Source organism: Ischnura elegans, chromosome 4 (genome assembly GCF_921293095.1).
Source record: "Ischnura elegans chromosome 4, ioIscEleg1.1, whole genome shotgun sequence".
Taxonomy (NCBI): domain Eukaryota; kingdom Metazoa; phylum Arthropoda; class Insecta; order Odonata; family Coenagrionidae; genus Ischnura; species Ischnura elegans.
The window spans coordinates 46,276,951-46,304,027 of NC_060249.1; the positions used below are offsets into that span (position 1 = coordinate 46,276,951).

General features: G+C 37.2%; 1 protein-coding gene across 1 annotated transcript in view; it reads right to left on the minus strand.

The window, feature by feature from the left end:
* Positions 1 to 27,077, minus strand: part of LOC124157393 — a 238,791-nt gene that overhangs the window by 56,886 nt on the left and 154,828 nt on the right. The window contains exons 3-4 of the mRNA XM_046532070.1: positions 18,346 to 18,481; positions 14,585 to 14,718 (exon numbers count right to left, since the gene is read on the minus strand). Coding sequence (XP_046388026.1) covers positions 14,585 to 14,718; positions 18,346 to 18,481 — 270 coding nt within the window. The remainder of the gene's footprint in view (positions 1 to 14,584; positions 14,719 to 18,345; positions 18,482 to 27,077) is intronic.

A 27,077-nucleotide genomic window follows, 5' to 3' on the forward strand; every position in this document is an offset into this window, starting at 1 on the left:
TCAGCGCCAGGAGCGTCGTATTTCCTCCATACATGTACGCAGAAGTAGCGGTTTTAAAGAAACTAGCGCGCACTGATGCCATGTACCGTTCGCCGCAGAGCTAACGGTAATCATCCGCATACGCTTTATCGGAATAGAGTTAATTCAAAATATTATATTAAATCCTTGATGAAAAATTGCTAGATAGTGTATCATTGATAACTCACGCACGCACGATGCAGAGCCCCGTAATATTTGTTACCATTCTCTCAAGGGCCAAAATACCATATGGTGCAATGCATTTTCCATATATATCTGTATTATGTTAGAATATGTATCGTTCACCGCAGAACTAACGGTAATCTTCCGCACTTTTTCAGAATACAGTTGTTTCTTAGTTGTCCCTTTGTCGTTAGCGGTGTTTATATCTCCATTTCATTATATACCAATGCTGTTTTCCATTTGTATATGTCTTATCTATGAGTCGTACTTGAAGTCAACAAAACACGTATGGAAAGTGCATTAAAAAATAACAACGACAAGGTGCGTTCTAAGGAATTCTCTTTATATTTCCCGGTGAAATTTCAAAATCGACTAATGCAGGGGAGGATCCAGGATTTTTGGGGAGGGGGGCACAAGGGTCTGATGGGCAAACGATCATCTTATTGTTGAGATTAAACTCAAGATACAACGATTACTGCGCGAAATATTCTCCCTATTTTAATATGAAAGTCATTCATATGAAATTTAATGATCGAGGCTTCGTAATACACAAAATAAAATGAATTTAAAGATAACCGTAGAAACAAATTAGTATATTGTTTAATCGTCTGAAGTGGTATGTACCCCAGTGCCTCCCCCCCTAAATCCGCCTAAGGATTAATGCCCGCGCTAATTTCCAAGTTTATTTCGCCAAATTCCGCTCTCATTTTTTTCGAAGAACGTCATTGACTTACGTATACTATATTTACACGCTAAGCACCTCCTTAAGTTAATAGGTAAATGTATAATTTTATCCATAAACTGGCCTTTATGAAATACGAGTTCACATTGCGTCCTTTGCGTGCATTGTTTTGTACTGCTGCTCTTAGAGGATTGTAGACTCGGAAACGGGAAAAGACCTTTCTGAGAGAATCCGGGAGTTTATGAGAACGAGTGTGGGAGAAAACAGTGAGGGTGATGATGATACGAAGGAAACTCGTTGGCGTGCTGGGCGTGCCCTGTGCAATAAATTGACAAAAGGTGATTTCCTCGCCTGCCGCATCCTGAGTTTGGGGACCCCTTGGTGAGAATGAAAGGAAAACTTTCAAAATTAGAAAGGGAGACACAGCGAAGGGAGGACTTTTTCTGCCTAAAACTCTAGGAAGAGAGATCTTACGCAGAAAGAGAAAACCGCGCGAATAAGTAGTATTTTTCAAAACACCATTGCGCATATGTAACTTCTGACTGTGAGCTTTTTTATTTGTTTACGGAGTGGTGTTGTATTTCAACAGACATGAAATTTGTGTATATTGTGTTGCCAAGATTTTTTCTTGATTTTACGGGGGCATTGTTGATATCAGATGGTCAGATCTTGGATAAAAGCTTCTCGGGTTTCCAACCGGGTCAGGGTCTGCATGGTGTAGGCCGACGTTTCGTTGGGAGACTTTCCTAACATCCTCAGGGCTGACGATGCCGATGTCGCGGTGTTTCGATATTTATACCCTCCTCCTTCACCTAGGTGGTCTCTGATTGGTCCGGGATTTTTCCTCCTTCCTCGTCCTATTTAATGCCAGGTTCCAAGCGCTACTTAGCTGCAGTCCTCGATCTCTATTGATGTTTTTGGGGTGAAGACGGATCTCTACGGCTTCTTTAGTTATACGGTCCCACTTTAGTTATATGGTCTTCTATGCTTCTTTAGTTATATGGTCAGATCTTATTTTGGGAAATAATTCAACTTGCGTATGTTGAATCACCAAGATATTCTTCTGAATTGAGGGGCCCTTGGTGAAAACAGATGGAGAGATGCTTTTTTGCACAAGAACTCCGTTGTGCTAGTTAGAAGAAATAAATTTTGTTGAAAGGAAGTTACGCGTGATAGGCGTTACACTTATGAGAGAGGAAATACGAAAATCGCGTTTTTATCTGTTTACAGCAAAAGTTGTGTCCATCATGTTACAACTGTTTGGACGTAGTTATGATATAAATTCCGTGATAAATGCAATTTCATCCTCTATATTATTTATAAGCTATGAAATAATGATAAATAAGATATGAGATAATTCGCCAAATATCTTGTAGAGTTATTTTTTATGCACTGATACCGTAAGTTTTTTTATTATGATCCTATAATTCATACGTTTGAATCCATCATTCAGCAGCTTCAGTTTAGTAGGTTACATTTTTTCTCTCACATTAAGTATGTATTTTTATCATCTGTAAAAATCAGTGCATTCTCAATGCTGTTCTTGAAACTGACCTCAAATTTGCTTTGGATTAATTCGAATAAAGCGATGCTTGATTGCTTTACTTTTTGGAGTGCACCTTAAAGCACAAAAAGAAGGAATTAATTTTAGCCTTCGTCGAGATCCAGTGGTAAGAATACAGAGACATAAGACCCGAAGGCAACTTGGAATTAGATGCTATTCTTAGGGTCCCCGAGGCAGTGGAAAGCGAAAGTAGCGTCTGCTTTTACCTGAGGTTCTTCCGCAAACGCGATAATGACTTTTGACTGACTCCACCTTCTTCCCTGCATGGTGTGGTGAAGGCGACTCGGATCCCTCTCCACAAAGGAAAGGTCAGGGTAGCCGCCTTTGTCCCTGAACCCGTCTTCAGCGCAGAAACCAAGAAATCAATTTCAATATGACGCGGCGAGGGATTGGCTAAAGCTTGAATTTTGCCGGAGGGCATGGGCTGAAGATAGGGAGAGCAAAAGGCTGGGAAAGGGAAGACATTTTCCAGGAAAATATATGATCTAGTGAGATTTTGTGACAGCGTTATCCATAAGAAAAGGGTGAAATATGTGAAAGAGACAGGATGGGAGATAGGGCACTTTCTTTTGCCGCGATGGGCTCCAGGATATCTTTGATATAAAGCGTTCACCGATGCAAAAAAAACCGTGGTATCTAGAATTCACTTTTGTTAAACACTGATCATGTAATGCACACTAGGGATTCTTTTGTGAATTCCACGTATCAATCGCTATGACAATTCCTTCCTTAACCTTACTACATTGTAGTATTGTACCAACCTACTCAACTCAGATCGTTTTTTTTTTTCGTCTAATTTTAGTCATTATCTTTAAACATTATGATGTATTAATGAAAAAGTATGGAAATGGCCAAATGATTCTTTTTTCAGCTTACCTGCATTCTATAAGGAGCAAAACACAGAAAGAAACAAAACGGTAAAGCATTGTAAATGATGTCATCTCTAACAAGGATTGAAACTCCCCATTGTCCACTAGTAACTCCAACTGCTACTTATTTACCTGAAGTTTCAGCCATTCCGTCTTATCTGAAGCTTCAGTTATGCCAATTTACATGTAAAGTAGATAGTAGAAACGAAAAAAAACAGGTAATACAGCACTTATTGAGCAATGCTCTTGTCTGTTTGCAAATACCTTCTCTCTACGAGCTTATTTATAATGAACTGTGACCTTGTGACATTCGAGGGTGAATGAATGAATGAATTAATGAATAAATTTATCACTCCAACTGAAATGTACACTTTTTTAACAACAAAAAATAATGAGGAGCTTTAGGTAGCTTCAATGGTTAAAATGAAAAACCAGCATGGAAGCTACCATCTTAAAAATTAAATTCAATGCAGGCCAAAAAACAAAAAGAAAGTGTATATAATTTTTTGAAACATTATCATTATGAAACATATATGTGAAAATAACTTACAATAGACAAGAACAAAGTGTAATATATGGACAGAACAAAAGAAATTTCTTTTTTCTCCTTTCACAAAAATATAAAAATAATATATAATAATGTGTAAATTATTCACTAACGCATCAAAAAAGAACATTTATATTATCATGGGATAACAACCAATCTTTTAATCTTGCTCGTGAAAGAGAAGACTTTGTGTCCACCTATGATTTTATAAAAGCTTTGCCGGAGGAAGTGTAAAATTTTTAGTGGGCAGAGTAAAGGATGAACAGTCGTCAGAGACGCCGACTAGGCTGGGTCAGATCGGGTAATAAGGACAGGCATCACTCTGCTTTCTTGTTGATTTTGATCGTTCGTTCTGGCATCAGAGCCGGATGTTTACGTAACGCTGACATACAAGCACTCAACCGGAACCCAGCGATCATTGTCCCTTCGCTTCAGCCTCACATAGATGGTGATGAATAAAAGCCATTAACGTCCTTATTTTATTAAAGTAATTAAACATTAAAGGAGGTTAATTCAGGTTGTCGGATGAGGAATATGCTCCTTCTTAATTTTTTAAATAATTCTTGATCAAATGTCTTATTTCGGTCCCTGAAAACACTCCGATGTTGCCGTTGCGTACAAACAGTAAAATTTAAGGTAAACAAAAAGAAATTCTCAGTATCGCTGAAGTTGAATGAAACAGTTTGTGCAAAGTATATAAGTACGTGAAACCTTAATACGCATTTCAACACCAATTAGCATATTTAGCCCCTATTTTATGGGTTTCTATCTATATTTTTCTTTTTTTCTTTTCGATTAGCTCTATTAATTACCTCCATTAGGTACAATTCAATTCTCACACCAATATAATCCTGCCTCCAATTGTCTACAAAGATAGATGCGTCTACTCTATAATTTCGTATTTAGCATAATTTCAGTATTTATAAGTACGATTTAAAAACAAAAAATATTTTATCGTAATCGTAATAATTAAAACAAATGATAAATCAAATGCCTTAATTTTGACTCTCAAAAGGCATTGATAATTCGTTTAGAATTTTTAGTGCGCAGTTTTTGTGTCAAATATTTGTTAGTTATAAGTAATATTATAATTGATCTCTCAGCCATTTTGGTGTTTCAGTTAAGGAAAATGCCATTATGTCTTTTGATATTTGGGCCTTACCCATCGAAATCGTCATCAAGAATTTATGTAGCAAAATTTCCTTAGTAGAGCTTCTGAAATTACGTCCAAAATATCAAGGAAATAAATTGCTGTTGCAAAAAAAATTGTGCAGCTACTGTAAGTTCCTCTGTTATGTGACTTTATTCAATTTACCAACTCAGCACGAACTCAGCTTACGTGAAGTAATAATAGCAATTCCTAAAATCCTTCGTAAACACTACCTACCTAATGTGATAGACTCATGAAAAACAGTTGCAGACTGAAAATTTGGGAAATAATTGAGTTCTCCAAGTATTCCAAAATGGAATGTAAAGTAGCTGCGTAAAAAATGGGACGTTTCTCAGCAACGAAGTAAATTTTTTCGAAAAGGAATATTTTTTTTGCAAAACTCTGTAAAAATGGCATGAAGAAGGAAATATTAACTGATATTTAACTGAGCTGAGAACTGAGGGGTGGATTTTTAACTGAACTTTCAAAGGGAGGGAAAAGTTGTCATAAAAGCAACCAAAAAATAAGAATTCTTATAAAAACTTGCTTTTGAATGTTATTTGTAAGGTAAAAAACTCCGAAATGCTTCCCTGTACGCCTTTTTGTCATGTTAGAGAACATCAAAACAGGTTGTGGATCGTGGAATCATGCTTTGTAGTAGTTATCTTGAGATTATGTCGCTCAAATTTTGATACACTCGGTAAAATTATGTCGAATTAATATTAGAATCGTAAACGCTTATTCCCCTAAGTTACCCTTAAGTCTTTCGTAGCTTGTATGTCGATGTTCATGTTGATGCAAAATTGCACAATTTTTATTGCTCTTTTTGTAATATATCACATGTATTCAGTTCATGTATTATTAGGTGAGTAAGAACATTATTGTTCATAGTTTTAAAATATATTTTGTGAAAGTTTAGCACCTAATTGTAGGTCATAAAAAAGTGCTGCGAAATTTGTAATCTAATAGATTGAAACCTCTGCAATATTCTTGTTGCTGGTGATGAGATCCATACTATATTCATTTTTTTTCTTTTCATAATACTTCCGGTACCTCGTCCTTTTCCTTCTACGTGCACCAGTAATACTCACCTAAAGAAGCAACCAGCTAGTTCCAAAATCACGTTTCGCTATTACGTCGGCTCAAAATCCAAAATTTAGGCGCATCTAAAGGTGAAGCATCTCCGAAGGTTGTTCGCACCATTTCGAAAAAGAATACACTACCGTCTTCATACCCCTTCCCTAGGGCAACGAACTTCTTTGAGTGGAGCAGCTGAAAATTATATCTCGGAACCCAAGGGAACCGTATTCTTCGTAGGTAAAAGGGAAAAGTTGCGATTAAACCTGAAAAAATTTAAAAAAAAAAGACAACAAATCGTCGTAAGAGCGTCGGGATTCTCCACTTAAATCCGAAACGAATCGGTGGGGCACTCTCTCTTCACGGAATCTTTATCGGGATTATGGCAGTGCGGTGAGGTTAACGGCATTCCCTGCGCCCGATACGACCCTTGTTTGGTTTCTTTCCCGCCCTCGCCACTTCTTGAGATGGTCTTTTGAGACGAAGCTTCGCACTCATACCTACTACCCCTTCCCTCCCCCTCCAAGCCTTTTTTTTCTTCCACCTCCAACTCCTCCCTCCATCCCTTAAGTGCTTTTTTGGGAAAACTCTTTGTGTTCGCTGATGAAAGATTTGTACAGTGAAATTTCTGGCCTCTTGGCTCGGCTGGTCCCTCCAGACCCCATCCTCAATTCCGCTCCGTGACCTCCCTTTCCTCATCCTATTACCCTCTTTCCTGTCTTTTCCTCTTTAAAAAGGGTTCTGGCAGGGAAAACAATACAACAGTTAGTTAGAAAAGTTGAAATAGCAATACTGACTATGATGGACTTCGGAGCCATGAGGGTTGCAGTTAAAACAAAGGAATTCAGTGGATGGGTTTCAAGTTTCCAAAACTAATTGTAAAAGAATGGAAGTTGTGGCAACTTGGAGGACCATGGGTTTGTCGGAGAGGACAATTTTAGGGTGTAGCCAAAGAATTGTTCTCATTTCAAAGGTGACTGTATGCAGAAGTGATCTGTGACTTGGTTCACTGTTTTCAACCTTAGATTAACCAAATGGTTCAATCTTAGACGGTATAAGTTGCCACAGTAATCAAGTCTTCCTATTCTAGCTGCAAGACAAAAATTACACGGGGAATCATCCAGTTTAAAGGCTAAATTAGATGCTTTGTGCATTTTTAATACTTGTTTTATCGCCAAGGTATAAAATCCTTTACTCAATTCTAAGACTCATACTGTACCTCAAATATGTAACTATATCCTTGGTAGGTTAGATTAAATCGTAAAAAGTATTATGCACATTGCGTCCTTTAAAACTGAAAACGTATGAAGGATGTTTCACTATTGAATTGAAAATATTGTCGTACTTAAGTCATGAAACGGAGTATTTTAGCAGAAAATATTCTTTTGATTTATACGGTACAGTGCTTATAGTTTTCCGACATAAACGGATAAAATTTCGTTGTTAAAGCATTTATTCGGATGTAATATTGATCCTGCGGTCAAAGGGCCTAAATAGCAAGGTTTTAAAACTTGGTAAATCTTTAGAGCACATCAACACAAAAATCTCCTTGCGATACGAGGTGACCCAGGGAGAGAAACCGGCCAATCTACAATGAATGTGAGTATTTAGTCAGCCATTGAAGTGATCTTGTCTCACCTAATCAATACCTTCGGTCTCAAGGAGTAACAAATTTTCTGATGAGGTAGCACAAGTTTGAATGCATTGCTTCATCTCCAAAATATGCCTTTATTGATAGTGAAAATAGTACTGTTGTGGTTAATTTCGGCAGCTCAAAATTATAATATCGATACTATCAAGTTTTTGTGCAGGTATTACCGCGAGAAAACGTTCACTGAGGAACCTCGTCGCAGATGACATAATTTCCGGATGTATACAACTGCCTATGTTTTTATTCTTGCGACAAATATTTGGAATCCACGATACTGCTCTCACTGATCCTTTAGCCCTTCAACAGCCCGTCATAATTTCAGAATATCAACGTAGCTGCCCATAGTAGTTGCATCTAAACCGATACACTGTTATTTCTCCGTTTCTTAGGGGTTTAAAGAGCAACTTTAAAAGATGTATCGTGGAAAGTTGACAGAAATATTGAACAATTCGGGCGTAGGATTATGCTAAAGTTTTTCAGGACACTTCGAGAGATTTAGAGGAGAGGAAAAAGCAAAAGGAGAGAGTCTCTAGGAAGGCGTGGTAAGAAGGAAGGACGGGGAAAAGGGGAAGGAACACGTCATACGGAGCCTTAGGGCGAGGACGAAGGGGTAGGAGGAGAGTGGGGTTATTTTTTCTCCGGAGGCGGTAGGTGTCGAATTGGTGTGTGAGGAGACGGGTGGTGGCGGGGCTTTGGGAAGGATTTTTGAAGGGAGAGATGGGTTTGGGAGGATGAAGTGGCTTTTAAGGTGTCGGTGAATGGAAAGCAACGAGGTCCAAGGGGCGTGAGAACGGGGGTGGGTCGGGGTGTGCATAAGGGTGGGTGGGGATTTCAGGGGGGGGGGGGGGTTGGAAGGAGAGAGGTGAAGGGGGGAGAGGTTAACGCTTCGATGGCCCCCCTGGGAGATTGCCGTGAGGAGTGAAGAAGGCAAAGGCGGAGTCTCGGGGAATAAAAGGGAAGGAATAAGTGGGAAGAAAAAGAAACGTTAGGAAAAGGTTGCCTGGAAAAACTTGTAAGGTTTGGAGAACAGAGCGGGAGGGGTGGGTGCTTCTAAGAAAAACCATTGTCGCAGGATCTCATAGATAATCCTTTATAACCCCTTTTATAAGGAAAAGTTATGAACCATAAGTCATATTTTAATACACAGTCATTCTCTAGAAGTTTAATTGAATACAGTTAAAATATTTTAAATTTTTTGATGCTAACATCCTCTTTTGAAGATAAATGAAGCATAAGCCGTGATGTAGTATACAGGTTAATTCCCTAATTTATAAATAAAATACTTTCACAGAATTGAAAATATATTGCCTCTAACACTCATTTTTTAAATTTATGAAGAATATATAGCGTTAGTACATAGGGTCTTTCTTTCGTGGTTTTATAAAATACTTGTACAATTTTTGAATTCTAAAGAGGCTTACATTCTCTTAGTTACAGAGCTCGATTTTATAAATTTTTAAAAGGAAATAAAAAAGAGCATGTAAAATTTTCAGTATTAAATCGATCTAAACGTTTAGCTACGACTCAGTTTCGATTTTGTATTTTCAAGCTAGTATTCAGAAATGTGGATTAAAACTATTTAGGATTTTTTAAACGTAGTTATTAAGTGAAATTTTTAATCAAGATAGGGTGTAGTAAAGATATATGGGCAATTGGTTTCATTTTTCATGCTTTAATATACATAGAATTCTCGTTAATTTGGTACCATGCATACCACATTACTGTTCCGAATCAGGAAAACGGATGAAAATTTAAAATTAATTTAGCTTGCTAAAATATTTGTGAAATCTGGGTCCTTGATTTGCTAAAGGAGGTATACATCTATATATACGAGGTAAATTGAAGAGAGACGACACATCATTGAATTTTAGTGGCGGTTGCATTTTCACAAAGGAGGAAAATAATGAAATCCCGTTAAAAATTACTAATTTTTGAGAAGTATTACTTATTTATAAAAAGGGGTCAATATCCTCTTGAGAGTGTCTCTCATAAAAATCAAATAAATTTGCTATTAATTTTATGTACAAAACTTGAAACGCTGTTACAGATCGCGTTTGCAATGCTCTAAAAGTTGTACGCACGATCTTTGATTAAAGATTACTAATGAAAATTCTTAAAATTTGAGGGCTTAAGCAAAGAGATTCGTTTTCCATTTCGAATTTCAAGTAATTAATTCCCGCAACGAGTTGGATTGCATTACTCACATGACATTTGGTGTAGACTAGAATGATTGGAGACTTGAAAGTGCAGGTTATAGTTAATTAAGGTGATGCAAGAAGTACAGAAGGGCCTACAAGTAAGTAGAAGAAATGGGAAAATTTTAGGCCTTTAAACTTAGAAGACGATTGAAGGTTTCGAATGGACGACAGTAAGGATCGGTCTCCCACGGTAACGCCGAATGGCCAGTTGGTTGTGCCGACGTGGTGTATATATTGGAAGATGTTGGCTAAATTTTAACTCAGTGTGTGTCACTTGGATAGAGTCTCACCTATGGCTCTGTTCATCCATGGAGAGAATTATTGGATATGTTACGCCGACATTACTTCTTAAATACCTGAAAGGAGTTTTATTTTTATGAAATTTTTCACTGATATGCATTTTTGTATAATTTGGATAAATATATTTTACAGAAAGTATTCAAATGGGAATTACAATGTTCTTTTAATATGACTGAGGCTTTCCTTATTTTATGAAAGAAGTATACATCACTCGCGAATGAAATAATGGCTGTGCTACCGTCCTTCAGCATTTAGTTTCAGCTCATGTAATTTGAAACTTACCTCGAGCATTTTATCACAGGAGTTAGTCCATTGCAGTTAATAAATTTAGTATAAGTCCTATATTATCCTGTAGTTATGATTTTTAATATTTACCTGGGTGATAATCAAATTTCAATATTTACACAATACTCGCATACTTTTTGGATGGCGCCGGGATGAAATATTTACCCTTGCAGAGACTTTTCATAACCTGAGCTTGCACTACATAGTTCCTTCGAACTTAAAATTTTCAAACAATCTTGAAAATAATTTTCGTCCCAAATTTTTCCTCTGCCGGGTCGCTTGCAGAGGAAGGTTGCATTTTGGGGAATTTTTAGGCTGAGGACGGAGGATTTTACGGGTCATGAGAGGAGTTCCATTCGCGAAGAAAATTCCTCCAGAGTCGTCCCTCTCTTGTTTCTGTCGTATGCTTAACGAGCTTCTCTTTTTTTCCTCCCTCTCGCCGTGGTAGTAGCAGCACTCCCTTTCGGGAGGAATGAAAAATAAATGCGTAGCATGCGTGCGAGCATTTCCTTAAAGACGAGCTTTTCCTCCCTTTTTTTCTTTTTTAATCCTTCTAATTTCATCCTTTCTCTAAGCATTAATTAACGCACAAGATGAGAACGTGCACGGATTACTTATCACGCCGTTTAAAGGCTGGAACATAAGAAAAGCAGGAAGAAACGACTGTAGTGAGTTGTTACAGATGTTGGAAAGGGTTACTTAAACGTTGTGTTGTGAAGATTCTCCAAGTTGCGTGGGCTACCTATTTTCCTCTGGAGCGAATTGTAAATACGGCCCTAAAAACTTCACAACTGTACCCGTTTTTATTCGGGATTCTTTTCATGGTTTATGTAAACTTAGTGTGATGCAAATGGCTTCAAAATTCTTTCTCGTTATTAAATCGAAACTTGAAACACGTGCGTGGGGGAAGGGCTCCATATTAATAATGAAAGACACTACTTTGTTTCTTCCACAAGTTTATAAAAATTTCTATTTTATTACCTGTTTCGGCTGTTACACCATAAGGCAACGTTATCATATGGTGTGACTGCCGAAAACGGTGATAAAATAGAATTTTTTATAAACTTGTGGAAGAAAAAAAGTGTCTTTCGTTATTAATCTTTTACGTTACATTGAGTGCGCATCAGTGGTGTCAACGTCACGGAACGCCGTCACTGGTTAACAAAAGACATAATTGTCAAATAAAGCTTTCATCAATTTTGTTGCCTCAAAATTTCTAATGCATAAATTCGTAACAAAACAGAAAAATGTAATAAAATTTCAATAATCAGTTGTAATAAAAAACACACATAGTAATATTTCACTTTTAAAGGAAGTTAAGGAAAGTGCGTTCCGGAACTGCTAATTTTGCCATTGCATCATTGGTGCTCATGTGTGTTACATGTATAATGGTGGCTAAGTAGTTAATGCTATAGAGATACGCATACAACCCAATATATTGTCAATATATGAAGTTCACTAGCACTTGCAACAATTGGGCCACAGCAGAGGAGGGTCCATTGCTGTCGTTAAAAAGCACAACAAGAAAAAACCGTATTCATATATTCGATCACACGATCACTCTTCAAACACATGCCACAGGATTGTATGAAATGTGTATTCATATTCCACGTTTATCAGATTTTGCAAGTGGAATTTTACCAATTCAAACCTTTTTAGAATTATTCCATACTTATGTGTTCGGGTTTTATAGTATTTCCATAATTATAAAGTAAGTTTTAGAGATTTAAAACGAGGGATAACTGTATGTAAATAAACTCCATTTGCAGAATTAATTATTGTAAGAGTGGTACCAACTGCGCCAAATAAAAAAAGACGCTATCTATAACTCAGGTAAGACAAGGTAGAGTCTTTTTTCTGAAAGAAGGCCAAGGGAATTAAAGCCTCATAAGATTGTGACAACAGAATTTCGTATTCCATTTCAGTGTTTTCTTCCATCCATTTCGTCTCATCGGGCCTTTATCGTTTCTCAAAGCTAAAAACTGCTGTGCTCCCTTCAATATTTCATTACCTAGTCTTTTTCCCTTAGCGCACCCATTTTACCTGCTGGTAATATTTAAATAATAACATTTTAGCACGGAATCACCTAGATTCTTTGTGAGTTCCCCCAAGAGAAGTTCTCCAAAAATATTCGTTTCATCTCGACATTTTCCTCGACGGTGCCCGCCTCATCTCCTCTGCTTTGAGGGCAAGTAAATATCGTCTGCAGTTCCCTTAAGGAAAGCTTCCATTATCTCCAGACGTGGCGTAATAGACGTCCAAGCTTTTATTGAAGCAAGAATCTTCCTTAGATGCATCCTTTCGTTCATTTTGGGGTGAAATTTCTCGTTCAAATTGGCGCAGTGTCGGCATTCCTTCTGCTTATACTTGTCGAGGAAAAAAATCAATTTAGCAACCGTGCTGACAGGTACGTTGAATAAGCACGTTCTAAGATCCTAGATGTACACCTTGAATTATTCTTCCGTGCAGGATGTCTAGACGTTCTTCGTTTCAAAATGCGTTCTTTCGAAATATCTAGTTGGAAAACCATGTCAAGGAACGTATACCTTGTTCTTTACTCAGTGTTGCTAGGTTTTATGGGGGCGATGGAGAAACTTTGACTGTTCAGAGTTTTGGTCTTTTAAAGAGAGTTTAAACAGTACCGTGTATAGAACGATTTTAACAGGTTTCAAGTTTTTTAGTAACTTTTGTTCATAAAAGTAAGACAAATGTACCGCTGCATGGTACAATTCTGTACATTTTAGGTACCTAATAATTCAAAATAACCTGAAATTGTAAGATTATTTTGAGTTAATCAAATTTTCTCAATGAAAATGTTCGTGTATAGTGTTTGCCGACTTTTGCAAAATATTCTTAATTCGTATTGTACTCATCAAGGATGGCTGTTTTATGCAATGTCTAATATAATTAAAGAATAAGTTATAAGCAAACAGTGTGAGTATTGAAACGTTACAAATCTTTTGGTGGGAAAACTTGTTACCATTGGAAAAAGTTAAATATTACGTAAAAAAAACATTAAGCTCAGGATTATTTTTTTCCTTTTTTTTATTTAAAAACTAATTTATCTTGCTTTGTTGAGATTGATTCTTCCGTTGCTTTCTGGGGTCTATAAATACCCTTATTATACTCTTTTTTTTGCTGGTTTTAGTAAAATGATATCTTTACATATTACAGGATAATATTTCGGGCAATACTTCGATTACATTCATTTTTTTAACTTTTAGGCACGTGGTGCCAGCTTTCGTGAACGTTATTTCATTTTTTTATAAGCGTTTACGGCAGCTCTCGTTATTTCATATAATTTTTGTCAATGATGTTAATTAAATACAATATTTTCCATCAGTTTATATTTCGAAATAAATTATAATCAAACGTAGGTATAGGTGTATTTTCTCACAGAATTTAATGGCTTTAAAAAACTGCAAGCAACTTACCCATAGGACACTTTCTATATATGGCCAAAGACGTTAGCTTCTCTACTATTATTTTATTTAAGCTCTAGGTACATAATCACGATAACGTTTCATGTCAGAGATGTTGAGAGTTTATCAGTTGATAATGTCGTAAAAATGAGGAATAATTATGCTATTTTTTGTAAATTCGTGCGTATAAACTTAAATAGGATGTTTCTTATGCTTAAATGTTTTAATTATTGTTATCAGGTCAAGATTAATGCAGTCATTTGCAGAAATGTACACATTTATCTATTTTGTCCATGTGATGGAAATGTAATTTGCGAAATTCAGTTTGGAAGAACTACAGTAATTTATCGTAGGAATTTTTATTTTCTGCTGCCGTAAAAATTGTATATATTCACTCTCTTTTTAGCTTCAATTCCTACCCATCGGGGATAGAATTAATTTTTTTCTTCATGTCCATTTTAATTTTTTCACTCAGCGTGTCGTTATTTCAATCCTTTACGAGGAGAATAGGAGTTGGTTGGACGCCGTGTACGAGTTTTCACTTGGACTTCTTAACGTAGTCGACCGCACGACCTCGTTGCAATTTGCATATGCTCTGCCTCGCCATGAAAGAGAATGAAAGACGAACACACACTCACCTGACGGCCGTTGAGAAACCAAGTGAGGTTGGCTGGCGGGAAAGAGCTGGCGGAGGTACAGTTTCCGGCCACGAGGTCACCCACGGAGTACGATGGCCTCAGACCTTCCACGGCTGGGTCTGCTCTCGGTGGGGCTGCGGAAACATGCAAAAATGACGCAAATAAGAAAAGAGCGAGCGGAAAATTTTGAAATTACTTCGATAAAAGCAGATGAGGAGAACATAGCATACTATAATGTAAGATAGAAATTTCTCTAGTTTTTGGGAGTTTCTCCACGAAACGTTTATGTGAAAAGTATGATTTTAAAAATTAAATGTTCTCTGGTATCTCCTGTTTCAGTAAATTAATTCGAGATATAAAACTCTAAAAAAACCTATTTAAAAAATAAAGAACACATAAATGTGGATAAATATTTTCATATCATCATTTGCATTTTTTTAATTATAGAAACTTACCATAATTAAACATGTTGAAAATATTTTCTAATGCATTGGGATATAATGTTACAACTCATACTTCACACAAGGAGTCGTGGGATGTGTTTAGTAAAATTTGACGGTGTCTTTTAACATTTTTCCTCGTACTGTTAAGTTTTCAGTCATTAATGCTTGTTCATAATAAATATTTGGTGTCAAATTCAACCGAGGTAGCATCCTCCAAGCAGCTCTTTTTTCCCCTTTGGATTAAATGTTAACCATGCTCGAATTCACGTCTGTTCCTTAGGTTAAAGTATACATTTTAATTGAGGGGGTGAGATGCCATGGAATACAAATTATTATCCTTTAAATAGAGCCAGGTACAGAAGTTTGGTAAAGAAAACTAATGAAATCAACTTGATATTTAGCAGAGCATTTTATTTTATACTCGATGTCAGCACAGAACAGAGATACACTTGTGTCTTAAGGCCACCAAGTTTTTTTATATTACTTTTATAGATTTCTGTACCGGAAGGTGTTAAGAAAAAACTACATGTACTCATTGGCATCTCATCCCTTCAATTACCATAGCCATAAATATTAAAGAAAATTATGATCACGTTATCGATTACATCATAGGCTTACCTGACATTAACTGACAAACTATACGTGAAAGTTGAATAAAATAGATAATACTCTAGCATTAACATTACGTGTTAGACTTATTATTAAGAGTATGTACTAAATTTTTTGGGCCTCAAAATGTTACTTTTTTTAAAGGATTGCAGCGGAGTAATGGAATGTTACAGCGGTAAAAAAAGGCGAGTGGAAAAGTGAAGGTTTAAATATGTAGAGGACGAAATACTTGAAAGATGAGATCGAAACAGGATGGTTAGACAGGGGTAAATCATGCACTCTACCACAATAATAAGGAGTAAAATAGGTATTAAACTATAAAGGTGAGAATATAACCAGGAAAACACTCTAAGGAGGGGAAAGAGGTAATACGTGTTAACTGCGTGGGTAATCCCCAATGAATACACATACTTAGATATTATATTTTGCGAATTTAATTGATGCAGAACGGAAACATACAAGGAAGCTCTTGATGTTATTAAAAATCGGATTTGTAGTTACAGGTACCTTTACAGTGTATCCGCTTCATAAGTATGAATAAATGAAAGCTCTTGATGCGGAAATAGGTGAAAAAGAAGTGGAGTATGGAAAAGCCCCATTAATCTTATTCAGCTCAGTACGCTGGCGTTTCCGTACATATTTTTTTCGTATTTAAATGTAATAAACACAGCTCAATCTTTCCTGCTGCGAGCATTGGGGAAGCGGAAATGGGTGCTTGAGGTTTGAGGGTGTGTTTTTTTTTTAACCGCGTGCGTTGGTACTCATTTCTGCGTGGGCGCAGAGCATTTCAGGTGAATTCCGCCGTGAAGCGTTTCTTTGACGGATCGAACGGTCGACGAGAGATACTTTGAGGGCTTTATTTGTATCGTTGGGCTGCGTTAATCACCTGTTCCTGAAACTCTGATTAAAGACGATGGTTTTTGAAATGTAATGCATGATTTTCGAAGATCAAATTCAATGTTTTGTGGTGCTTAACTCCGCGGATTACATGTTGTGCATAGTAATTAGCGAGTAGTTAGTTCGGCAGAGCAATAGATAAGTATCATGTTAAATCCTTTCCTGTTATTGCGTTAACTTTTTGTCATGATCTTTATGGATGAAATGTTTATATGTTATAATTTCATTTGAATACTATTATTTGTGGTCTTCAAAATACTGTAGGTACCTAATAGTAATCTTTTTTGAGCCATTTATTGAAAAATAACATTCCATACTAATCCTTTTAGGAAATTTTCTTACGATTTTAATGGTTGGAATGTTTACATGCTATAATTTTTACATGAACAGTTCCATTAATAGTCTTCAAATACTAAAGGTAATGGTGTTTGTTTTTGAGTTACTTGGTGAAAAAAAGTCATCATTAATGCTGTGAGATAGTTCATGCCGCAAGTAAAATAGCAACGTGGACTATGTAACATTGAAGCACTGATAGAAGCAAGTGACTTTGTGCGCAGTCACTTGTTTCATGCTGACATTTGAAATTCGTCGTCGCCGACAAGCGCCGACAAAACAGTGGCTCAGTAAGCACGACATCCGCCACATGTGCCACAGTGTGGACTTGTGACGTCAACACCTTGTTCGGTAAAACCAAGGAGTTTGGAATATCTGGAGGCATTGCTTCCGCGTTTTTTGCGTGTTCAAAGGTCCGCCATCTTGGTTTGACAATTATTGGACTTATTCTCCGACTGATATTTTGAGGTAGCTTAGATTTGTTATGAAAATGAGCTACATCAAGTAAAAAATTCTACCATAATCACTAGTATTTCGCCGGTGATTGTCATCGGATTTTTCCCATCAATCGCAATACTTCTAATAATGTATAAACTCTGTGTCCTGTTAGCCACTAAGCTGGTGGGGATATCCTTCAATATGTACTTTTGTACTGCAAATGTTGGATTTTCATAGCGCATAATAAACATAGCTTCGCGAAGCCTACCAATGAAGCAAGAAAAAAGGTTTTCAGTGGGTTGTATAGTTCACTTTAATTTATTAACAAGTTATAACCAAAAATTACACCGCGTAGTTAGCATTGACCCTCATGGGATTGTCAATGTTTTGGTCAAAGTAGGCGTGGTTAATGCTACCCAATCACCCCAATTCCTGCCACACTTAGCTCCACGCTCGAAACCAATGGTGTCCCACCGAGTATATTAAACTCCTTGGGTGAGACCCATCCCGAAGTTCGTTCTGATAAAATAGCTTGGTGTTATAACTGATACCTGAACAGTAATCGGAATATCCGGGTTCGAATCCCGGCTAAGTAAAATATTTTTTTGGCGAATTTCATCCTATGGTGTATTTATGTAACATTGGTTTTATTGTACACGCCAAATAGTAAAAAGAATGGTTGCCATAGTATAAATATATGATATCTCCATCTTCTTTCACTGAAATATAATGAAAAGCTCTAATTTCCTTCTTTCAGCAGTCGTGGATATTGCTAAGAAACATGTCATTATATCTTTGTTCGTTTTCTAAATATTCCAAGAGCTGATTGAAGGCATTTTCTTCGGTTTCCCACCGTTTCCCTTGGTGACATTGATGTTAGTTGATAACATTTTTAATAAAAAAAGATACTGTTACCATAAAAAATCAACTAACACGGTAGGAAACCCAAGAAATTTAGTCAATCACTACGCAAAACCGCGGAAGCCTAAGCACTTCTTAAACTTATTTTTTTAAGATTTGTATTTTAAAATATCTACTCACCCCAAACAGCCATGAATCTATTCTTCAGCACGGTCTTAAAATCAGGTGCCTCTGTTGACACTTCGCAGCGATAAGAACCGCTGCTCTCAAAGGTCAGGTCTCTCAGGGTCACACTGGACAAACCAGATTCCGATTCCTGAAAAGGTAAATGAGATAAAAATGAACATTTTCAACCACAACTTTATTTACATTTATTTATGCGGTATTTACCTAACATATTTATTGCTACCTAGATTTCTAGCCCTTGGACACTTTCCCTGGCCATTAGAATCGCTAAGGGGCTTAACTCTACCAGACCAGCCCTTATAGCAGGGGGTGCCTCCTGCACAGAAGGTCGCTTCTACACTGGCTGGCTGGTAAAATCGTGAAATCCCGCAGCCGAAGGGTAAAGTAATTTGCAATTTAATGTAAGCGGGAAATCGCAAAAATGGTCTAAATACGGCATCTATGAATATATTGTTATGCTGTCGTGTAGTTGTTTATATTATGACATTTCAAATTCCTGTATGTTTTGGTGCTTTTTCGCTATCTTTTTTTCCGTTTGTATGTAATAGTTATTTTCATTATTAATGAAAAACTATTGTGCTGAAGGAGATACATTTATAAATAATTAATGACCTTTTTAAAGGTACTAATGATAATAATTATGTTTAGCAAACATTTCCAACGACTAAAAGAATTTCGTTCTCATTAATTCCTAATAATGTAAAGGTAATTGATACGTCTAAAACTTAGAACAACCAGTTCAATACTTAGTATTGTGTGCAAATAAATGTAGCACAATTAAATTATGGTGCAAAATGAGGCTAAAGATTTTTAGCAGGATTTTTTAAAGTAATATAATAGCAAAAATGATGAATTATTCTCAGACTAGTTAAAAATCTATTATGCTTAATTAATGAAACGAATCTGTATTATTCGTATAATAAAAACACTAAATATTTATCCCTGCATATGTACGTAGAAGACCTTTTGCCCAGCAGCTTTGAGGAGGTATTCACAGGCACTGTATTTTGCTCTGGTATTATAGGTCTAGGACAAACATATAATTCTAATCAGTTAACACGTGGTTAGTTTGATAAGAGCGAGAGAGTAGTGATACCTTCCGTAAATTACGTAACTTTTAATATTATTTTCTACCGTAGTCATGATTTTTTTTGTCTTTCGAGACAGACTAACAGTTTTTCAAGAAATTCATAACTTTCAGACCGTACGGTTCACTTAAAGCTTAAAGAAAATGTCTTCATTTTGTTGCCCAAAATTATGGCGTCTAAGGAGCAATAAAACCACGCAGATGTGGTATGAATTCATACATTGCGCATTTAAATGGGTTTACAAAATTTGCCAAATTGTTCCGAATCCACGAAGAAAAAGTTTTAACAAGGCCCGAGAAATCTTCGCTGCTATTTTTCGCCAGGAAAGAACCGGACATTTTAAAGTTATTCTTCACATTTGTAAATAACATACTTCAAAATACTGAGAAAGTAGAGGCACTGGGATGCCGATTAAAAAATTCGACCTAAGTGACACCAGAAATCAACCTTCCATGAAATGGCATGGGACCCCCTTTGGTTAGTCACCTTGGTAAAAACCATTGGCTCGGGGGAGGCGGGAGCGACGTGGAACCATGAGGTATAGTTGCCGGATGCATGGATGTGATGATGACGGGAGAGAAAGACTGTCGGCAGGCACTGTAACGCTCTCGCCTTAATGCCGACGAAACTCTGCGACACTTCTTTCGCCACCTCGTTAAAAAGTTAATGAGGCTCTTTGGTTCTCCTTCCTTTTTCCCCTTCCCTCGTTCCTTTTTCCTTTTCTCTTCTCTCTAGAGCAACGTTCGTTTTTTTTCCTTTTGGGCTTCCCTTCCGTCCCGAAGGGTATAAAATATAAAAAAAAGAAAACAAACACCTCTTCCTCTCTCCTTCTGTTTCCAAAATGTAGGTCTCTGCGTCCATACGCTCCCTGAGCTCATAAAGCCTGTTTCTTGATATACTTCCGCCGGAGTGAACCCCGAAAGATATTCACCGCTTCCGTCGTGAGGCTTAAAGCCTTCCTCGCATAAGGGAATCGCGAATTAATTTAACTATTTTCTCATTATTTATTTTTTTTTTTGTTCGCCACCCATCCGTGTTGCTCACTGCGTATCTTATTTCAAACAGCCATTTTCGCTTCGCTTGGATCCTGAGAGACGCTGGCTGGAATGTTTCATCTTGGCAGTCTTTCCCATCCTAACAAGGTCGTGAGCAATCCTTAGGTAACCTAAATTCATGTGGCTTGATCAACAATACTTGTGCGAAAGATCCACAGAGAAAAAATCATTCGCCTTGACCGGGATTCAAACCCGGATCCCCCGATTTCCGGTCGAGTGCTTTAGCCAGTTAAGCTACCGAGGCGTCATTCTTCGCTGTGGATATTTTTTTCAAACAATACTTGTGTCTACTCCGGTCACTTTAACAGTTCGCGCACTTTATGTCTGTCCTTCCTTAAGGATCGTTTTTTTCCTGCGATATCTAATCTACGATACTTAAATTGAATCCTTGGAATATCATGTAGTTCTTGGCCTGAAGGCTTTCTCAATGTTATAATGTGTGGACTAATAGCTGTCCTAATGACTTTGGTTCCATAAACAAGTGTCTCCGAGAATTCAAATTCTTCATCAACATCGATTTTTCGACTCCCAAATGCCCCAAGAATAGTAGAGGCATAGAGGCAGTTAGCAACAATGCCATAGGGAGAAATTTAGTGTTTCGACAATGTTTCCTAGATTTTCAGACGATATTAGAGCGGTCCATACTATGAATCTTTGTCATACCTCGTCTCTTTCACCCCGAATACTAGTATGAATCTATCAGTCAGTCAGTGGTCAAAAGTGGGTTTTAAGGCCTGGTTACACGGTGCATTAACCCGTACGGGTTAATGTCTAAATGTATTAAATATAAGATGCGTCTACAAATTTTCAGCCTAAGTATTAACTTTGATAACGTTTTGATACAAATATAGTACTATTGAGATAACATTAAGCGAGCGATAACGATAAATATGAAATATAAATAAATATTACTGGCACGAAATGAAACAACTTCGGCAACTACAATGAACACCACTGTTTACACGGCAGCGCAAATATATTACCAGTATGTGAAATTTCCTGGTCCTACAGGAAACAACGAAAAGGGAATTATTTTCTGGTAGGTATCGTCTGCTTCCTACCTAATGATACTGTTTACACATTTAAATTTTGCGCACTGTAAAGGGAATAAACAAAAACTAAACGCCTCACGTTACGAAATAAATTTGTGAAAACTTGTGCGAACGCATGTACCGTGTAACCGCTCATTCATGCTTCTCGTTCACGCAAACGTCCATGAATTCGGACATGCAAACAGACACGCATTCATACATTAACCCGTACGGGTTAATGCACCGTGTAACCAGGCCTTTATAGTGTGCGGCAACAGGAAGAAAATCATGGATCGATATTATTTAAATTTCGCAAGCTTATACAAGTGAAACAAAAATAGCAAATCAGGCTACGGAATCGATTTGTTATGACCTCACGGGATAAAATAGGTACTCATATAAGAGACCAGATGTACAAATTATCAAATTGTATGACATGTGACCTTTAAATTGAATGGGTTTTGCTAGGAATCAAGGATATGGGAATCCCACTGTGATGAGGTCCGCGAATTAGATTTTTTTTCGGAAAGCCCAGAGAAGGGAAATTTCGCACCGTTATTGAGACATTTACTTCCCTAGCATACGATTTACTGTGCCATGAGATATGTAACCAATTCTATGAAATGAAGCCCATCAATTTTTCATTTTTTCATATTGGAAACATTTTTGAATACAGCGGACTCCGCAGTAAGGATGTCAGGTAGTGAATAGATTGAGCCAACAAGGTTCTTATGAATCGGGGAGAGAGCTTATGGGACGGCTGCTTTCCAAGAATGTGAAAGGCGGGTTGGTGAAGAGTTAAATACGAAGCGTTCTGGTCTGTGGTACGCTTCGTAATTAACTTCTCTGAAACTTGAATGTGGTGGAAAGGTGTGAAAAGCAAACGGAGATGATGAAATAGAGAGTTGTGGGAACGAGGTTATGCAACATATGTTGATAGAGGAGAGAACAATTCAGAAGAAAATGAGGAGGACACAAATGGCTGTGGTATGCGGATATGAAGCGGGGAGGGTATGGTAAAAGACATGTTAGTGGGAAGAATGTTTATTAAGCAAGGAAAGGGGGAGAAATAAAATAGATTATGTAGATTGGATGAAAGGGAATATGCCTTACTAGTACTTAATTGCGGGTTGAGAGGGGGGTGAGGGTTGAATAGAGTAATTCGGAAAATCTTTTACGTAGACCAGCCTTAACCGCTATAGTTCCTTTCCAATGAGATCACCTGATTTATTGAAAAAGCTTCTGAAAGAAAAAAAGGCAAAATACACTATGTCCTAAGTGTTTTCTTTTAGTTTTTTTTATGGTTGCAGTATATTAGAGTGAGGATAGCGTAACGAGAACGGTGTTAAGAAAAGTGTTCCGTAAACTTCTTGATCGTATTTGCCGCCGAGTGGTGCATTCCGTTTTACTTATGTTTTTTGGGTGTTTCCGCCGTTAGAGGGCAAGGAGGTTCTCTGTTTTTTCATCCTCGAGACGAGGAGACTGTAGTTGAAAAGAACGTGTGCCCTTCGGAAATCCAGGAGAACCTGTCCAGAGACATCGCGCCAGCTCACCATGGCATTGACGCCTCCGAATATTTTTTGTAAGTACCATTCGGCGGCATTCAAGTTTCTTATACAGTCCACTTTTTCACCTTTTGATTATCAAACAAAAAAGGGTTGACTCCTTATTGAATTCTCCTCGGGAACGACGGTTTTTCGTCCCGTCCAGTGCACGGATCGGTGTCTTTCAGGTAAGGCCACACATTGCTTATGCTAGAATCAAGTTACAGGGACAAATACTCATTCATTGCTTTGATTTGAACTGGAGCCCCCTTCACGATAGTTTGAAATGTCGAGCTAGCTGTTTATTATACATAATTTACACCATGCAAGAGAAAGATTGCTTTCATAAACGCTGACATCAAATCTTAATTTCAACCAATTTAGACCTTTTTACAGCTTTCCTAATCAAAATTCTGCTTTGAAAAGATGACGTCATAGATAGGCACACACGTAGTGGCACATTTTTGTGCTCTTGCGATGAGTTTCGTAGACATAGGGATAAATCAGTAAAGGCATCTAAGACTTCTCGCCGGAAATTGAAAAATCCTGGTTTGTATCGCCTTAGAGTCAAATGATTTTACTTGGAGAATTTAATTTGTGGTTGACATAATCTCATCGATATTATTTAAAGACAATTTTATGGAAATATCTAATAATGTAATAGATACGAGAGAAGGTATCTGTTTCTATTCATAAGCCGGTGAAATACGTTAGGTATAATATATATACAATCATATTTTTGTATTCTCGTACACAAACATTACTCTTCAAACTGTATGCCCTAAAAGACAGTTGTCTAGCTTATCTCCGCTTGTCATCCCAAAGTTCTGTCATTTTATGTATGTTGAATACTGGCTACCATTCCGTTAAGTTAAACACTTTAATTGGAATAATACACATTCAATTAAATCCCATCCCGGAAAGTAAATTTCGCGCAAGATATTTTGGTAAGGTGACTATTTACATTCAAGTTAGCGTTTGTATTGCTGGAAACTGAGAAAAAAATCATTCCATTATTCATAATATTATATTCGAAAAATGTTTTCATTTACCGTACATTTTTGATGCCATATTCAAGTATGTCGTCCATATCTCTAAAAGGCACCTTAGTGATATGGATGCTCTAAGGTGTCCATACCATAAAAGGAATTTCGATATGAATATTTGGTAGATTTTTGTTGCAGGTAAAATTTCACTTTTCATTGCATTTCTCTTAGTATTTCTCTTGTTTTCTTTGTATCGAAATATATTTTATGATGAATTACCTATATTTCTCTTGTGCAAAGGTATTTCAATTCCTAAGCTATTTCGTCAAGTTCATAATTATTTTTTGCCATAAAATTTTCTATCTTTTACGGTGGACTTATTCCATAATGAAGAATTAATTGAAAAGTTACGGAAAGGGGAGTTTAGCAAACTAATGAAATACAAGTTCAATATTCATTTAAATCCCCTTTATCTTTTCCTGAGGCTCAATGTATTACAGTTTGATTATCTCCGGCGAGTTTATATATTTCCTCACAGAATATTAGATGATATGGTTAAAAATATTGGTTGCAAAATTTTTTTTTAAATCTTCAGGTAAAATTAAAAACTTCGATAACAATTTCATTTCTAACCGGGAAAACGTATTATATCCATTAATGCTCAAACTCTTATATTCATTTAATTTGAACTCAGGAAAACTACAGTGTACCTATAAAATATAGGGAGGAAAGTGTACATTAGGCCGGCCCTTATTTTTCAGAATTACGAAAAGTTATGTTTTCCTGGTCTCAAAATGATCCAAATGGTGTTCATATTCACGTGTTTAAATTTGGTTACTTTAAAATAACGGCAACCCGTGCCCCAAGGGCCCTAAGTACTAAGGACCCTCAATTGAGTTTTTTGGGGCCGATCAAGCACTATTTCTATGTAAAACGTAAAAGTAAAGCCCTTTAGGGCCGATTTTCTGTTTGTTTTAACCTATCTCTAAGCGTTTAGGAGATATCGCCCGTCGTAATGCAATCTCCCCCCTAGGGCGCCACCCCGCACCGCGGCACCGCTGAGGTATGTCCCGCACCACTTACTAGAGACTTCCCCTCAACCCCCTCCTCTCCCTCGGCAAAGACTGCTCCTGATGACAAGATTTACATGCTAGTGGTACAGTATTGAATAGGATGTTCCTCTTGTGTCATGATTAATGTTATTAAAGTCTATAATGTCAATTTTAACCCTTCAACGCCGTCCTATGTATTGGGTACCGACCCCTTAAACCTTGATTTTTTGCCGCCAAACGGCCGCAAACCATTCCAGCAGGCTTTGTTCCAAAGTGCTTTTTATGTACAAAATATTTTAAGAATGTGATAGAAATGTGTCTATGAATAATAAAGGAATGAAGGGATTGAGCAGGGCTTCCAGGGCTCCAACAGTAGATAGAAATATTCAAGGAGAAGAAAGGAGGTAGTAAGTTCACGGATGTAGATCACTGTGAATAGATAGAGATAGCTCTTGTGTATAGTGTGCAAAGGATAGGAAGAGCTAAGTTTTTTAGGATGTAAGGAGAAAAGTGGTGAAATAAATACTTTATCATGAACGTGACGTTCATTTTAAGAATAGACCAACAAGGAAAGGCATGTAATCAAGACTAAATCCAGGCATTGAACTGGTTGGAACAGAAAGTGAAGAAATACTCGGCTCAAATTTACCGACAGTGAGAGAAGTACTGTGTGTTTTCTCTATCACCTAATGGGTTCGAAATTTGTAAGACTTAGTGCGAGAAAAACCGTGAGAAATGCGTCTCATCCATAGTATAAAACTAGAATTCCTGTTTTTACGGAAAATAAGGCGATCGAAAAGTTAGAAAAATGACGCAAAGAATGGATGAACGTGCAACGGCATAAAGAGAACGCGAACTACGGTGGATATGAAGAGAAGAGAATCTTTCGTAACAAAACTTGATGATTTGCTTGACATTACAAGGAGCGGTACCATTGAATTTTTGACGCGCGAGGAGGAAAGTGCAGTTAATCTCTCGGATAAATGTGCTTGGGCTGAAGAAATAAAGTTCTTACGCAAATAAAGAGGAGAACGAAATGCAGTTATTGGTGGAATAGATTTCAATATATTCAAGAAGAAATGAAAAGATGTGGTTCCCCGCTTCTTTTGTTGCATTAGCTCCCATCAGAGACCCGTAGTTCCTACAAAGACTTGTTAATTACGAAAGTGTTAACCTAGACATAGCGAAAGCAGCACAAAAGAGGTTTTCAAACTACTTGTGGTACATGAGTGAGGAGTTGGTAGGCCTGTCCTTCTTTGACGGATCCATTTCTAGGTGTGAAAAAAACGTGATACGCCGTATGTGGTCTTGTGTAGGAAAATATGATCCACCGAAGAAGGCATTATATAAACGTAAAGACATGACTAAGGTATCTATACCAAATTTTTTCACCACTAATTCGAGAAAGCTATTTAATGTATTTTAAATATGCATTGCATTCTTTGATGTGAACATACGAGAATGGGATGAACATACAAGAACGATTTGTAAATTATTCGAGGTCATCAAGTGGGAAATGATTGTGCAGCGAGAGGAGTGAAACTAATTCAAGATTTTTGGGCAGTCACGTTGAAGGAAGAGAGCTTTCAAAATTTATTACTAAGAGTGACTTTTCATCGCAATACAATCCTTACGTGCGGAAAGGATCTTTCATTTCCAAATGTAGGATGTCAGTGAAAAATTAGAAATACAATGAAAATCTATTTTATTTTGGTTAATGTACCGAAATTCATGGACAGAGTGAAAATAAATTGATCTCTTGGATTGGAAGTATTGTTATGGCAATTAAATTCTTTCTAAGGTAAGCACATTTCATCAGAGGCTAGATCTTGACATCAGGAGCAAAGTCTTTGCCGAGGGAGGGGAGGGGGTTGAGGGGAAGTCTCTAGTAAGTGGTGCGGGACATACCTCAGCGGTGCCGCGGTGCGGGGTGGCGCCCTAGGGGGGAGATTGCATTACGACGGGCGATA